The sequence below is a fragment of the Arachis ipaensis genome, chromosome B6, assembly GCF_059453495.1.
Source record: "Arachis ipaensis isolate K30076 ecotype BB chromosome B6, ASM5945349v1, whole genome shotgun sequence".
Taxonomy (NCBI): Eukaryota; Viridiplantae; Streptophyta; class Magnoliopsida; order Fabales; family Fabaceae; genus Arachis; species Arachis ipaensis.
The window spans coordinates 44,004,729-44,021,935 of record NC_142441.1 but is presented as its reverse complement, the minus strand read 5'-3'; the positions used below and the strand labels follow the sequence as shown (position 1 = coordinate 44,021,935).

The 17,207-nt window shown below is 38.7% G+C and overlaps 1 protein-coding gene and 1 non-coding gene across 2 annotated transcripts; one reads left to right on the top strand and one right to left on the bottom strand.

The window, feature by feature from the left end:
• The first annotated feature begins 7,916 nt into the window (after positions 1-7,916).
• On the top strand, positions 7,917-8,420 carry LOC107646765 (uncharacterized). The gene has a single exon (XM_016350924.1). It carries the CDS (start codon positions 7,917-7,919, stop codon positions 8,418-8,420), a length of 504 nt encoding a protein of 167 aa, XP_016206410.1.
• Positions 8,421-15,325: 6,905 nt separating this feature from the next.
• On the bottom strand, positions 15,326-15,433 carry LOC148555355 (small nucleolar RNA R71). Its single transcript, XR_015887123.1, has one exon. It is a non-coding gene; the product is annotated as a small nucleolar RNA R71 (small nucleolar RNA).
• Between the last annotated feature and the right edge of the window lie 1,774 nt (positions 15,434-17,207).

The window sequence follows — 17,207 nt, the reverse complement described above, 5'->3', positions numbered from 1 at the left end:
TCATGCGTCACTTCCCTTTTTCCGCTTTCCACTCGTGCGCGTGGGCGACGAGCACGCATGACCATGTTTTCAGCAAAAGTGGATTTTGAGTTTTCAAAGCCAAATTTCAGACTTCTAAGTCTTTATTTTCATTTTTTAAGTCCCAAATTTTTATAATATGCCTAGTAATGAAAAGAAGCTAGGACATGTGATAACTTGTGGGTGAAATAAAGTGATAATCAATGATGAATAATGAGTAATGATGATTGTATGAGTTACTGAGGATGATGGTGGAAGTGCTGTGTATAGTATGAGCCAGATGGCTGTGATAAGAATTGAATTATGGCTGAGTATGTATATGTATATGATTAATGATTAAATATGGTAAATGAATAATGATGGAAAATGTTGAATGTGATGTGTGATCCCGGGTAGTAGGCAGTGGCGTTGTCCGCTTGCTCCGGGTATGAGATGGGGATAGAGGATTATGATAAATGAGTTTAATTATGGGGTTTTGAATGAATGTATGTTGGAGATGCCTGGGTAGTAGTAACGATTTTTGTCCGTCCCACTTGCTCCAGGTCAGAGATTGTGACGCCTGGGTAGTAGCGACAATAGTGGTGGTTCCACCCGCTCCAGGTTGAGCTTTTAAATAACTGCCTAGGTAGATGCAGTGGCATTGACCCACTTGCTCTGGGATGTGGTGAGATATACCTTCCTGGGTAGATGCAGTAGCATTGATTCCACTTGCTCTGGGTTTGGTTTGCAACTCCTGGGGTAGATGCAGTGGTTAGCCCCTACTTGCTCCCAGTCGAGGTTGATTTAAGATTGATGAAACTATTTGAGTTTTGGATTTCCTTGGGTAGATGCAGTGGGTTAGATCCACTTGCTCCAGGTTGAGATCCGAGATTATGTTGACCCCATGTCGTATGTGTGGCCGGACACTGTAAAATTTGCAAACGAGCTCGCCCCCGTCGTTAAACACCAGCGAGGGTGTTATATGTCTATGTTGAAAATTACTCAAGTAGAGGATGCGCGACAGGGGGATTGTCCAATGGTTAGCTACCAGGACGTGTCGGGTTGGCTATATAACCGACAGATGATATCATCAACCATAGGACAGGCATACATCATTTGCATATGTTTGAATTGTTTGGGTTTGCCTATTTATTTGGATTGCTATATCATATATGCTATGTTACCTGACTGTATGCTATCTATTCTACTTGTACCTTAATTGTGTATTACTTGTTTGTATTGATTGTGTTTGTACAACTGAGAGGTCCCTCATGCTGGTGTCGGTTGACGCTGAGGTCTATTCTTGTTGAAATGGAATAATGATATGATTAATTTAAAATGATGATTATTGAATGAGGTAATTTAAGTTCCTTGGGTGGACGCAGTGAAGTGATTTCAGTTGCTCTAAGTAGAAAATAAGACAATTTGAGTTCCCTGGGTAGATGTAGTGAAGTGATTTTACTTACTCTAGGTAGAAAACGAGATAATTTGAGCTCCCTGAGCAGACACAATGAAGTAATTTCACTTGCTGCAGGTGAGGATATGAGGTATTGATATAGAATTATGGAGACAGAATAGCTGGTGATGGTTTTAGATATAATTCTGATTGTGAATTGTCGGAGAGTTAGAAAGTTGGGAAGCATGACGAATATGAATTAGATTTAGCATTCCCTTATGACAGTTGCCTGTTTATGGATTAGCGAGAACATAGGGTGAATATTTGGTGAAAGGAAGTTTAAGATGCTTAGTGAGCTTTTATTGCAATGCATTGTATTTATTTGGCACTTTTACCGTACTAGGAACCCATGGGTCGGGGGTTCTCATTCCGTATATATCTCTTGTTTTTCAGATACAGGTCCAGGTGCTCAGAAATGAGTTGTGGTTCATCTGAGAGATGGCGAAGATCTTTATATTCTCCACTTTATATTTTACTTAGAATCTCTCCACCTTTATTTTGAAATGCTTATATTATGTATTGAACTCATTTGAACTTACCTACAGAGGTTTTTATGTTTTTTTTTGGGAGAAATTAGGAGATACTGTTGTCAGCTACTGTTATACTGTACCCTAGCCGGCCTAAACTTCGCGGGTCGCGACTAGTGGCTATTTACTTATGCTATATGTCTATATACTGTCCTTCTCTTATTCTCCTTTAAGCCTTTATCAGCATATCGCTTTCGACTTCATGCTTCATTTTGTAGCTATCGATACATGAGCGCTAAGATATTCGCAATTTTATTTTTACTCATTTTCATTCTTCTTGATTAATACTCCTTTCAATTTTACTTATAATTATGTATTAAAAATCTACCTTGAGAGTCGTACCACCTTATTGTCATTGACTTATGACTCGAGCATAAGGATTTGAATATTAGGGTGTTACATTATGGTATCAGAGCAGTTCATCCTCGTGAGCCTGAGGGATGGAACTGCTTATGATTCAATGCATACTCTGAGTCTGTGCCTGTGCTTGTTAGGGTATCTAACCTTACGTCTAGCATGAAGTCCATGAGTGTACCTTTGGTAATTTGAAGCACTTGACTTGAGATATTGAGTCTGATCACCTTGATATCGATTGTTTGGTGTGTATAGGAACCAGATGGCACCTCGTGGACACGGTCGAGGTCGTGAGAGAGGTCGTACTAGTGCTAAGGGACCGGGAATCAACACGAATGACCCGGTAAACTTTATGGCGGCAGTGGAGAACATGGTTGCTGCTATGCAGGCCACTGCAGAGGCTCTTGGGCAATAGATAAACAATAATGGCATTGGTAGAAGTGAAGTTCAGGGCCTGATGACACTGCCAACCTTCTTAAAGGTTAATCCACCTAAGTTCAAGGGAACCACCAATCCGACTGAAGCCGATACTTGGTTTCAGGCTATGGAGCAAGCACTGCAAGCGCAGTTGGTACCGGAAGAGTATTGTATTGAATTTACTACCTTTCTGCTCACTGGGAAAGCATCGTATTGGTGGCAGGGAGCCCGACGTCTCCTGCAGCAGGGTGATGACCCTATCACCTGGGATGCCTTCCAGGTAGAATTCTATAAAAAGTACTTTTCAAATTTTGCCAGGACGGCCAAGGAACTTGAGTTACTGCAGCTGAAGCAGGTTGCTGTGTCTGTGTCTGAGTATACAAACAAATTTGAGGAGCTATTCAGGTTTTCCCATATGTGTCAGGGAGCTCCGAGAGACTTCGAGGAATGGAAGTGCATTAAGTATGAAGGAGGGCTATGGAGCAATATCTTAAGTTCAGTGGGACCAATGGAGATTAGAACTTTCTCAGAGTTGGTAAATAAGAGCAAGGTTACTGAAGAGTGTGTAAAAAAGGCAGCTGCAGAGAAAAGAAGTCATAGGGGACCTTTTCAACAGAACCGAGGGAGGGACTTTGCTCCAAGGGGTCAAGATTTTAAGAGAGCAAGTTATAATCCACAGCCCCAGCAAGCCCAAGACAATCCCCAAAGGAACAACAACAACAATCACCAAGGGAGGAGGTATGGAAAGCAACCTCAGAATGAAATGACTTGTAGGCGGTGTGGAAGCTACCATCCGGGAACTTTGTGTCGAGCTGGATTGGGACTTTGCTATAGTTGTGGAGGAGCTGGACACATGTTCTGGAACTGTCTTGAGAAAGTAAATTGGAATACTGCCAAGGGCCAACAACAAGGTCGTTTGTTCACTGTGACGACGCGGGATACCACTAGATCCGACGGTTTGGGAAGAGGTAAGTGAAAGATCGGTAACAACGTGTTAAAAGTACGATTAAGTTGGTATTTGATTTTGGCTATCATAGATAGAAATCTAGTGAATGTCAGTCATGCTAAGTTGTAGTTTAATACTTGAGGAAATAAGTGATTGGATTAGTACTAGACGAGAAATCAGGGTGACGCAGCGGAAGTTTGGGGAAACAATAAAATAGAATAATTGCAAATGGGAGCTAGAGAGGATCATTAGAAATACTTTAGGTTTGAATACCTGGAAGGTTTAGTGAATTAATGCCAATAGTGATTCGTAAGTAGTTAAGTTTAATTGTGCCTATGGGGTTAGATTGATTCTAAAATAGCTGTGTAAATGATGCCAGGGCATCTTAGCTAGTTTCATAAGTCATTTTGTGTTTGTTTTAGGTTAGTTTTATGCAATTTCTTAGGCAATAAGCAAGTATTTTGTTGAGTATGCATTCATATCTTGATTCAATCAAACATTGTGAATTCTAAATATTTTCATGAGAATAAGGCAAGAGTTGATTGATGTAATGAGTAATGCATTATCTCATGATTAGAACAAAGCTTTGATGCAATTTGTTTGATTAATTTCAGGTAAGGAGAAGTAGAGAAAAGCCACGTTAGTGCCACCAACGTGGCCATTAATGTGAAAAAAAGGACAGCTTGCAACGTTAGTGGTGAAGTTAGCACCACTAACGTGTTCGAAGGCCAAATAAGCCCACGTTAGTGCCACTAACGTGGGTACTAATGTGGATAAAGGGGGAGTTTGCAACGTAGTGGTGAAGTTAGCACCACTAACGTGTTCGAAGCCAAGGTTTGCCCACGTTAATGGCCACATTAATGCCACTAATGTGAGTCATTAACGTGGAAGAAAGGTTGTCTTGGACGTTAATGGTGAAGTTAACACCATTAACGTGATCAAGGGTTAGGAAAGGCTACGTTAGTGGCCACGTTAGTGCCACTAACGGTGGGGTTAACGTGACTCAAAGGGGTTGGGGACGTTAGTGACCAAGTTAGTGTCACTAACGTCTTCGAACCAGGAATTTACACTTAACGTTAACCACACTAACGGCCTGACTAAGCTCAAGGGCCACATCCAGAGACTTGCAGACTTAACTGAAGATCAGAGAAGTAGTATATATAGGGGTAGTTTTAAACTAGAGAGAGAATTGGGACATGGGGGATCCAGGATTGTAAACACCCAAAATTACTTTTCTTTGAATTCAGTTTTACTTTTAATGCAATTGACATTTCCATTTTCCATTCCCAGAGCTATGAACAACTAAACCCCTCTTCATTGGGTTAGGGAGCTCTGTTTTAATTCAATGGATCAATTATAGTTCTTATTCTTCTTCTTCTTTCCATTATCTTTGATTTGCTTGAAAGCTTTCGCTTTTCATCCAATTGAGCAATTGTCTTGGAAGAGAAATTGCTCATACTTGGATTTTGTTTAAACCTTGGAAGAGGAATGAGGAAATCATGCTAGAAATGCTTTCTCACGTTGGACTGGATTGGGGTTGGATTGATATAGTGACATATAATCCTACCGATGCTTTGATCTAGAAGAACATTTGGTATAATCAGTGATCGTACTTCATCTTTTCCCATGAGCAATTAGATCAAGGAATTGGGCAATTGTTCAAGCTTAGAGAGATTGAATTGCCAAGGAATTGGGATTCAATCACCTAAGATTGAATGAACTTGATTTGGAGAGTGCAACATCTCCTGAACCCAATGATCTTCCCATTTCTGATCTTACCATTCTCTATATTCTGTTATTTACTTTGATGTTCATTCCCCCATTCCCATTTAATTTTTAGCGAATTTACTTTTCTGCAATTTACTTTCTGCCATTTACATTCTACCATTTACCTTCCATCATTTACATTTCTTGCCATTTACGTTTTCTGCCATTTAATTTCTGTAAATCACAACTCAATTCTATTTAGTTCAACTAGAACACTCCTCTGGTTAAAGTTTCTCAACTAATCAATCCTTGTGGGATTTGACCTCACTCTACTTTGAGTTTTTACTTGATGACAATTCAGTATACTTGCCGAAGGGAATTTGTAGAGATACAGATTTCTCTGTATCAAGTTTATGGCGCCGTTGCCGGGGATTGATTTTGCATTGACAATGATTAAATCGGAGGATAACTAGATTGAACACTTTTCTTTTCTTCTGTTGATTAGTCTTTATTTCAGTTTGTTTACTATCATTCTTAGAGGTTTCACTTGTTTTCGTTGTTTATTTACATTCCTGCACACTAATTCACTAACTTTTTGACAAATTGCACCAATCACTCTAACCATAAGTCTTAACAAGAGTGAGTCCTTCACTTGTCTTTTGCTTGTTTGTTTTGCTGTGTGTATGACAGGTAGAAGAGGAGGAGCTTCAACTTCTTTTGATGGTGAACCTGAGAGGACGTTCCTTAGAGTAAGGAGGGAAGGAAGAGGTAAATAATAGTTGGTGAGGAAGAGTTGGAAGAAAATCTAGACGTTACTATGGCGGAAGAAGTACACAATCATGTTGGAGAGGGTGCTCGTAACCATGTTGGGCAAGAGAGAATAGTTATAGGCTCTTTCATCAACCCAAACCCAGGGAATTGTGGAAGTAGCATCCTAAAACCAAACATCCATGCCAACAACTTTGAGCTAAAACCACAACTCATCACCCTGGTTCAAAATAATTGCTCATTTGGAGGAAGTGCCTAAGAAGACCCCAACCAACATCTAACCACATTCTTGAGAATATGTGACACTGTGAAGGCCAATGGCATTCATCTTGACACATATAGATTGCTTTTGTTTCCCTTTTCTCTTAGGGACAAAGCATCTAAGTGGCTTGAGTCATTTCCTAAGGAGAGTCTTACCACCTGGGAGGATGTTGTCAACAAGTTTCTAACAAAATTTTACCCTCCACAAAGGATAATCAAGTTGAGAATGGAGGTGAAAACCTTCAGGCAGCTGGATGGAGAAACTTTGTATGAAGCCTGGGAGAGATACAAAGAGCTAACAAGAAGATGTCCCCCTGATATGTTCAACGAATGGGTGCAGCTGTACATTTTCTATGAAGGTCTTTCTAGGGAAACAAAGATGGCCCTGAACTACTCTTCAGAAGGCTCTCTCAATACTAAAAGGACCATAGAAGAGGCCATAGATATCATTGAAACAGTGGCTAATAACGAGTACTTCTATACCTCAGATCGGAGCACCAATAGAGGAGTGATGGAGCTGAGTCACATGGATGCATTGCTAGCTCAAAACAAGTTGATTACCAAGCAATTGGTAGACCTCACAAAGCAGATGGAGAGGAACTAAATTGCAGCAGTCAATACTCAACCACCAGCTCAAGAAGGGGTGAACACAGAGAAAGGAGGTGATTGGGAACAAGCCAATTATGTTGCAAAATCAGCAAGACAACGCTATGATCCACACTCCAAAACCTATAATCCTGATTGGAAGAACCACCCAAACTTCACTTACCAACACTCCAACCAGAGACCATACCAACCCCTACACAACAACTCTTTCCAACCTCCATATCAAGCACAAAATAGCCATCCTCAACCTCCAAATTCCAACATACCATCACCATCTGAGGATAGAATCTACCGGATTAAACCCTTGCTTGAAAATCTTTGCAAGGAGTTTCAAGACAACAAAGCATTCAAGGATGAAGTAAGGTCTAATATGAAGAACTAGGGAGATGCCATCAAGAAGCTTGAATTCCAAGTAGGATTTCCTTTTTAGCAAATTCCTAAGTCCATAGATAGCTTCGCAAGTGACACCGAAAAGAATCCAAGAGGAGAAACAAAGAATGTGAGATTGGAAGAATGTAAGATAATCACTATAAGAAATGAAGAGACCTTGGAGGAAGAAACCAGCAAGCCAACAGAGCACAACCAAGGATTTCCAAAGGAGAAATTGGAAGAGATAGAACAAGGCATTAGCCTTGCACAAGGGAAGGATCCAATGGAGAAGGAAACCTTGAAGCCATATGTGCCAATAGCACCATTCCCTCAAAGGATCAGGGGTGGTGAGAAAGAGAAGAGGTATTCTAGGTTTCTAGACACATTCAAGTCTCTTTATATCAGCATTCCCTTCATTGAAGCCCTCCAATAGATGCCCTCATATATAAAATGCATGAAGGAGTTACTAACCAAGAAGAATCCTTTGAAAGGTGGGCAGATAGTAGTGATGACTAAAGAGTGCAGTGCCCTTATCCAGAAGAATTTGCCTACAAAGAAGAGGGACCCAGAGAGTTTTCGCATCCCTTGTGCTATAGGGGATACAATGATTCACAGAGGGTTTTGTGATCTTGGAGCGAGCATAAATTTAATACCCCTGTCTCTCATGAGGAAGCTACAAATCAATGAGTTAAAATCCACAAACATAACCCTTCAACTGGCCGACAAAACCCAGAAACAAGCACTAGGAGTTGTTGAAAATGTGCTGGTGAAGGTAGGGAGGTACTTTCTCCTTACAGACTTTGTTGTTCTTGAGATGAAAAAAAACTCTCTTCATCCAATCATTCTGGGGAGACCATTCTTGGCCACAACCAGAGCACCCATAGATGTTGAGCAAGGGGAGTTGATATTGAGAATACATGATGAACAACTCACCTTTCATGTCTTCAAGCCCTCACATGAGTCTGAACAAGAGAACAAAGACCTAAAGGATGATCACAAGCAGAGCCTCTAAAGATATCCTTGGTAGAAAAACAAGAAATTCAAGTAGTACAACAATCAAAGAAGCCCAAGGAGGAGTTGGAACCACAAGATTAAAAAAAGGACAATAAAAAAGGACCCTCATGACACAAAAATCACTGAAGCACTACTTGAAGGAGAAAAGAGAATTGGGAAGAAGGTGCAAGAGGATGGAAAAATAAGAAAATCCCTACAGAGAACTTCTCTCCTAGGGACAGAGTGATATCAATCCACCAGCCACTGATCCCACGTTATTTTTTTATAATTCCATCTCAGCTGCCTCAAGTGTACACAATCAATAGAATCCTCTCCTTGGAGTATGTAGAAATTCTCAAAGAAGCAAGTGGAGATAGATTTACTATGAGAGGAGAAGACCTGAGACATTACTAGCCACCCTGAGAAAGGCCAATCGTCAAGCTAATGACGTTAAAGAAGCGCTTCATGGGAGGCAACCCATGCTTTATATCCTTTTAGTTTATGTTTTGATAATAGTTAATAATAGTACTCATGATGATCGATTCAAGTTTGACAAGCACTCAATTGAATTCTTGCGTGTAACACATAGTGAAAAACAAGTTTGGTGTGTGATAAACCCATATTTTATGATGTATTTTGTGCTCAATTTAGGTGATTTATTCAATCCTTCACTCACTTATTCATGTAAATTGCATGGTTTTACTTTTCCTTCCTTATTATGTGATATATGTGAAAAACATGTTTCCTATGCTTTAAAAATATTAATTTTAATTACCCTTTATTACCATTCGATGCCGTGATTTGTGTGTTAAGTATTTTCAGATCTCCTAAGGCAAGAATGGCTTAGAGGACAGAAAGGAAACAAACAAAAATGGAAGGAAAGCACAAAAATGGAGTCTTGAAGAAAACGGCAGCGACGTGAACGCATGACTGACGCGGACGCGTGCCTTGAGCAGAACGCAATTGACGCGTACGCGTGACCGACGCGACCGCGTGGAAGAACAGAACTCCAGATGATGCGACTGCATGACCTACGCGGACGCGTGACAGACGCCACGTGCAGAATCTGCAGAAAACGCCCCCAGCGATTTCTGGACCCTTTTTCGGCCCAATTCTGAATCCAGAAACACAGAATATAAGCCAGAGAATGGAGGAATCAAGAAAGAGATCATACATTCATAATTTTAGGATTAGATGTAGTTTTTAGAGAGAGATGTTCTCTCCTCTCTCTTAGGTTTTAGGATTAGGATTCCTCTTAAAGGATTTAGGATTTCAACTTCCTCTCAGGTTCAATATTCCTTTTATATTTTTATTTATTCTAATGCTTTTATTCATATCTGAATCATGTTACCAATTTGGCTTATGAATTCTTCGTATTTAGATTTGAATGTTTTATTTAATATAATTTGAGGTATTTCAGATTTGACTTTGCTTTGCTTTATTTATATGAATGCTTTTAATTTAATTTAGATTTTCCCCTTTTGGCTTTGGTTGATTGATTGGTAACTCTTGAGTTGTCAAACTCATCGTGATTGATAATTGTTATTTTTTCTAATTGAATTGAATTCCGATAACTCTAGTCTTTCCTTAGGTGTTGGCTAGGACTTGAGGATCTAACTAATTAGTCCACTTGACTTTCCTTTGCTTTAGTAAAGGTTAACTAAGTGGGATTTAAACTCAATTCCCATCACCATTGATAAGGATAACTAGGATAGGACTTCTAATTTTCACACCTTGCCAAGAGTTTTATTAGATATTAATTTATTAATTTTTACAATTTATTTTCCTTGTTCAAACCTTTTAAAACCCAAAATTCTACCTTTTTCCATAGCCAATAATAAGTCATACCTCCCTGCAATTCCTTGAGAAGACGACCCGAGGTTTGAATACTTCGGTTTATAAATTTTATTGGGTTTGTTACTTGTGACAACCAAACGTTTGTACGAAGGGATTTTCTGTTGGTTTAGGAGCTGTACTTACAACGCGATTATATTTGTGAATTTCTTTACCCATAGGAAATCCAGTTCGTCAAAATGGAGCCGTTGCCGGGGAATTGCAAACGTGTGCCTTATTATTGGTTATTGTAAATATTTTTCTTTTGCTTGTTTATTTGTTTCTGTTTCCATTTTTAATTCTTATTAGCTACCATGAATTCTCACCCCTCTCACTTTGAGTTTGGTTCTAATATTGTTGAAGGGAATGAAAGCTATAGCAGGAACATGCATCAAGGTCAGAACAGCCAAATATGGATGGAGTCACGAGGACTTGATCAACCCTTTAGGCAACAACACCCTCCACAGTATCACAGACGACGACCATTCTACAATGCATGCCAAGACAATAGATACGGTGGATCCCATTGTAGTTACCAACAAGTTCCACCCTATGCTTATGAACCACCCTCTCAACATAGCTTTGAACCACCACACTCACAAGTTTCTTTTTACCATTCACCACCATATGACCCTTATCCACCACAATTCCAATCCAATTACTCTCAAGAACCACCACATTCTTATTATGAACCATCTCTCCCAACCAATGAACCCTCAAATCCAATGGATGACAAACTTCATGTTCTTCTTCAAGGGCAAGCGAAGATGCAAAGGGACGTACTGGAATTCACTACTACCTTAACCGAGGTAGTAAATAAATTAGCTTCCCAACATTTGAGCACTCAAAGTACTCCCATGGCTACATGTGGAGAATCAAAAGAAGAGCGTAGCATGAAGGAGACACTAGAAACTTCGGTGGACAATGAGGAGCATGGCTTCGTATTGGAACAAGTGAATGAAGCCATAATAGTTGTAGAGGAAGAAGTGGTTGAAGATTTAGGAGATGCTGAACCTCCATGGGAATCGAGAACTGTAAAGGATTCCGCCGACAAGTTCGAATTTGATTTCAAGGAGGATAGTGTACAACCTCCAAAGCATATACCTTGTGAAAAATTGGACGGAACAGGACAAGAAATTGATTCCTTAGGCAGTGATGATCATGAATCAACCTCTCCTAGTCGTGAACTTGCATCTGCAACTGAACTCCTTGAGCCTGAAGAACTTTATCCAAGTGAATACGAAGATGATGTTGAAGTAGATTTCTCTCAACCTCCAGCTTATGACTTGAGTGACGAGGAAGACGTAGAAGACTTTGATCAAGATGCAGTTGCAGTTGAAGAATCTTGTGAAGAAGTGGAGGAATTCACAGAAGAATACAAGGGAGTAAAGTGATGAGCGGATAATTTATACGCTTTTTGGCATTATTTTTACATAGTTTTCAGTATAATTTAGTTAGTTTTTAGTATATTTTTATTAGTTTTTAAATAAAAATCACATTTCTGGACTCTACTATGAGTTTGTGTGTTTTTCTGTAATTTCAGGTATTTTCTGGCAGAAATTGAGGGACTTGAGCAAAAATCAGATTCAGAGGTTGAAGAAGGACTGCAGATGCTGTTGGATTCTAACCTCCCTGTACTCAAAGTGGATTTTCTGGAGCTACAGAACTCCAAATGGTACGCTCTCAATTGCGTTGGAAAGTAGACATCCAGGGCTTTCCAGAGATATATAATAGTCCATACTTTTATTAAGGATAGACGACGTAAACTGGCGTTGAACGCCAGTTCCATGCTGCATTCTAGAGTCAAACGCCAGAAACAGGTTACAAACTAGCGTTCAACTCCAAGAAAGACCTCTACACGTGTAAAGCTCAATGCTCAGCCCAAGTACACACCAAGTGGGCCCCAGAAGTGGATTTCTGCATCATTTACTTATCTCTATAAATCCTAGTAACTAGTTTAGTATAAATAGGACTTTTTACTATTGTATTTACATTCTCTTTAATTAGTTTTATGCTATCTTAGACCTTTATGGGGGCTGGCCATTCGGCCATGCCTGAACCTTCATCACTTATGTATTTTCAACGGTAGAGTTTCTACACACCATAGCTTAAAGTGTGGAGCTCTGCTATTCCTCAAAGATTAATGCAAAGTACTACTAGTTTTCTATTCAATTCAACTTATTCCGCTTCTAAGATATTCATTCACACTTCAATATGATGGATGTGATGATCGTGACAGTCATCATCATTCTCAACTTATGAACGCGTGCCTGACAACCACTTCTGTTCTACCTTAGATTGAATGGATATCTCTTGGATATCTAATACAGGGGACCGAGTCCGAGTCATTAGTGTCTTCGTGGTATAAGTTAGAACCCATGGACGGCCATTCTTGAGAATCCAGAAAGTCTAAACCTTGTCTGTGGTATTCCGAGTAGGATTCAGGGATTGAATGACTGTGACGAGCTTCAAACTCGTGAGTGTTGGGCGTAGTGACAGACGCAAAAGGATCAATGGATCCTATTCCAGTATGATCGAGAACCGACAGATGATTAGCCATGCAGTGACAGCGCATTAGACCATTTTCACTGAGAGGACAGGTGGCCATTGACAATGATGATGCCTAACATACAGCTTGCCATGGAAAGGAGTAGGAATGGTTGGATGAAGACAGCAGGAAAGCAGAGGTTCAGAGGAACGAAAGCATCTCTATACGCTTATCTGAAACTCTCACCAATAAATTACATAAGTATCTCTATCCTATTTTAATTATCTTTTAGTACACTATAATCTCTTAATACATTTGAATCCGCCTGACTGAGATTTACAAGGTGACCATAGCTTGCTCCAAGCCGACAATCTCCGTGGGATCGACCCTTACTCACGTAAGGTTTATTACTTGGATGACCCAGTGTACTTGCTAGTTAGTTGTACGAAGTTGTGAAACAGAATTAAGAACATGAACGTGCGTATTGAGTTTTTATCGCCGTTACCAAGGAAGGAATGATCACGATTTCACACACCAAGTTTTTGGCGCCGTTGCCGGGGATTGTTCGAGTTTGGACAACTGACGGTTCATCTTGTTGCTTAGATTAGGTAATTTTATTTTACTTTTAAGCTTTTATTTCTTATTTTCGAAAAAAAAATATATATTTCTTCTTTTTCGTTTTTCCCAAAATAATTTTCGAAAAAAAAATTAACAAAATCATAAAATCAAAAATATTTTTGCGTTTCTTGTTTGAGTCTAGAGTCAAGTTTCAAGTTTGGTGTCAATTGCATCTTTTTGATTTTCTAAAAAAAAAATTAAAAAAAATATTTTCAAAAATTTCATGCATTGCATTCTTCATGATCTTCAAGTTGTTCTTGGCTAGTCTTCTTGTTTGATCTTCATATTTTCTTGTTTTGTGTCTTTTCTTGTTTTTCATATGCATTCTTGAAATATTAATGTCTAAAGAATAAAAATTTTTAAGTTTGGTGTCTTGCATGTTTTCTTTTCTTGAAAATTTTTCAAAAATAAGTTCTTGGTGTTCATCTTGACATTCAAAGTGTTCTTGGTGTTCATCTTGACATTCATAGTGTTCTTGCATGCATCACATGTTTTGATCCAAAATTTTCATGCATTGAGTCTTTGGGTTGTTTTTCTCTTTCTTTATTAAAATTCAAAAATAAAAAAAATATCTTTCCCTTTTTCACTCATAAATTTTCGAAAATTTGAGTTGACTTTTTCAAAACTTTTTAAAATTTAGTTGTTTCTTATGAGTCAAATCAAATTTTCAATTTAAAAATCTTATCTTTTTCAAATCTTTTTCAAAAATCAAATCTTTTTCATTCTTCTTTCATAATTTTCGAAAATTCCAAAATGATTTTCAAAAATATTTTTCTTATTTTGTTTCATAATTTCAAATCTTTACTAACAATTAATGTGATTGATTCAAAAAAATATTAAGTTTGTTACTTGCCTTATAAGAAAGGTTCAATCTTTAAACTCTAGAATCATATCTTTTTAGTTTCTTGTTAGTCAAGTAATCAACTTTAATTTTCAAAATCAATTCTTTTCAAATTTCTTTTTCAAATCTTTTTCAAATTAAGTTTCAATCACATCTTTTTCAAAATTTAATTTCAAAATCTTTTCTAACTTTTTATCTTTTCAAATTTGATTTTCAAATCTTTTTCAATTAACCACTTTATTTTTTGTTTCAATCATATCTTTTTCAAAACTACCTAACTAATTCTCTCTCTCTAATTTTCGAAAATCCCTTCCCACTTTTTTAAAATTTCATTTTAATTAACTAATTATTTTTAATTTTAATTTAATTCAATTTCAATTTTAATTTTTGAAATTTAACTTTAAATTTTATTTTTTATTTTGTTAAATTTTCGAATTCTTCTCGCATCTCTAATCTCCTTCTATTTATTTATTCATCCATTAACACTTCTATCCTCACCCTTGTGTTTGGATTTTCCATCTTCTATTCCTATCTTCTTCTACTCACATAAAGGAATCTCTATACTGTGACATAGAGGATTCCATCTTTTCTTTTCTGTTTTCTTCTTTTTCATATGAGCAGGAACAAGGATAAGAACATTCTTGTTGAAGCTGATCCTAAACCTGAAAGGACTCTGAAGAGGAAGCTAAGGGAAGCTAAAGCACAACTCTCTGGAGACAATCTAACAGAAATTTTCGAAAAAGAAGACAATATGGCCGAAAATAATAACAATGCAAGGAAGATGCTTGGTGACTTTACTGCACCTAATTCCAATTTACATGGAAGGAGCATCTCAATTCCTGCCATTGGAGCAAACAACTTTGAGCTTAAACCTCAATTAGTTTCTCTGATGCAACAGAACTGCAAGTTTCATGGACTTCCATCCGAAGATCCTTTTCAGTTCTTAACTGAATTCTTGCAGATCTGTGATACTGTTAAGACCAATGGGGTTAATCCTGAGGTCTACAGGCTTATGCTTTTCCCGTTTGCTGTAAGAGACAGAGCTAGAGTATGGTTGGACTCTCAACCTAAAGACAGCCTGAACTCTTGGGATAAGCTGGTCACGGCTTTCTTAGCCAAGTTCTTTCCTCCTCAAAAGCTTAGCAAGCTTAGAGTGGATGTTCAAACCTTCAGACAGAAGGAAGGTGAATCCCTTTATGAAGCTTGGGAGAGATACAAGGAACTGACGAAAAAGTTTCCTTCTGACATGCTTTCAGAATGGACCATCCTGGATATATTCTATGATGGTTTGTCTGATCTATCAAAGATGTCACTAGACCATTCTGCAGGTGGATCCATTCACCTAAAGAAAATTCCTGCAGAAGCTCAAGAACTCATTGACATGGTTGCTAATAACCAGTTCATGTACACTTCTGAGAGGAATCCTGTAAGTAATGGGACGCCTCAGAGGAAGGGAGTTCTTAAAATTGATACTTTGAATGCCATATTGGCTCAGAACAAAATATTGACTGAGCAAGTCAATATGATTTCTTAGAGTCTAGATGGATTGAAGGAATCATCCAACAGTACTAAAAAGGCATCTTCTAAAGAAGAAGCTTATGATCCTGAGAACCATGCAATAGCAGAGGTGAATTACATGGGTGAACCCTATGGAAACACCTATAATCCCTCATGAAGAAATCATCCAAATTTCTCATGGAAGGATCAACAAAAGCCTCAACAAGGCTTTAACAATGGTGGAAGAAACAGGTTTAGTAATAGCAAGCCTTTTCCATCATCCACTCAGCAACAGATAGAGAGCTCTGAGCAGGATCTATCCAGCTTAGCAAACATAGTCTCTGATCTATCTAAGGCCACTCTAAGTTTCATGAATGAAACAAGGTCCTCCATTAGAAATTTGGAGGCACAAGTGGGCCATCTGAGTAAAAGGATCACTGAAATCTCTCTTAGTACTCTCCCAAGCAATACAGAAGAAAACCCAAAAGGAGAGTGCAAGGCCATTGAATTGATCATCATGGCCGAACCTACAAGAGAGGGAGAGGACGTGAACCCCAGTGAGGAAGACCTCCTGGGACGTCCAGAGATCAATAAGGAGTTTTCTTCTGAGGAACCAAAGGACTCTGAGGCTCATCTGGAGACCATAGAGATTCCATTAAACCTCCTTATGCCATTCATGAGCTCTGACGAGTATTCTTCTTCTGAAGAGAATGAAGATGTCACTGAAGAGCAAGTTACCAAGTACCTTGGTGCAATCATGAAGCTGAATGCCAAATTATTTGGTAATGAGACTTGAGAAGATGAACCTCCCTTGCTCATCAATGAACTAAGTGATCTGGATCAACTGAGATTGCCTCAGAAGAAATAAGATCCTGGAAAGTTCTTAATACCTTGTACCATAGGCACCATGACCTTTGAAAAGGCTCCATGTGACCTTGGGTCAGGGATAAACCTCATGCCCCTTTCTGTAATGGAGAAACTGGGAATCTTTGAGGTGCAAGCTGCTAGAATCTCATTAGAGATGGCAGATAACTCAAGAAAACAAGTTTATGGACTAGTGGAGGACGTGTTAGTAAAGGTTGAAGGCCTTTACATCCCTGCTAATTTCATAATCCTAGACACTGGGAAGGATGACGATGAATCCATCATCCTTGGAAGACCCTTCCTAGCCACAGCAAGAGCTGTGATTGATGTGGACAGAGGGGAATTGATCCTTCAACTGAATGAGGACTACCTTGTGTTTAAAACTCAAGGATCTCCTTCTGTAACCATGGAGAGGAACCATGAAAAGCTTCTCTCACTGCAGAGTCAACCCAAGCCCCCACAGTCAAACTCTAAGTTTGGTGTTGAACCCCCACAACCAAACTCTAAGTTTGGTGTTAGGAGGTTCCAACCTTGCTCTGAACATCTGTGAGGCTCCATGAGAGCACACTGTCAAGCTATTGACATTAAAGAAGCGCTTGTTGGGAGGCAACTCAATGTTATCTAATTATATTTATTTATTTTCTATTGTTATTTCATGTTTTATC

Coding starts and splice junctions, on each gene's coding strand:
- LOC107646765 (XM_016350924.1), top strand. CDS start 7,917: ATGACTAAAGAGTGCAGTGCCCTTATCCAGAAGAATTTGCCTACAAAG.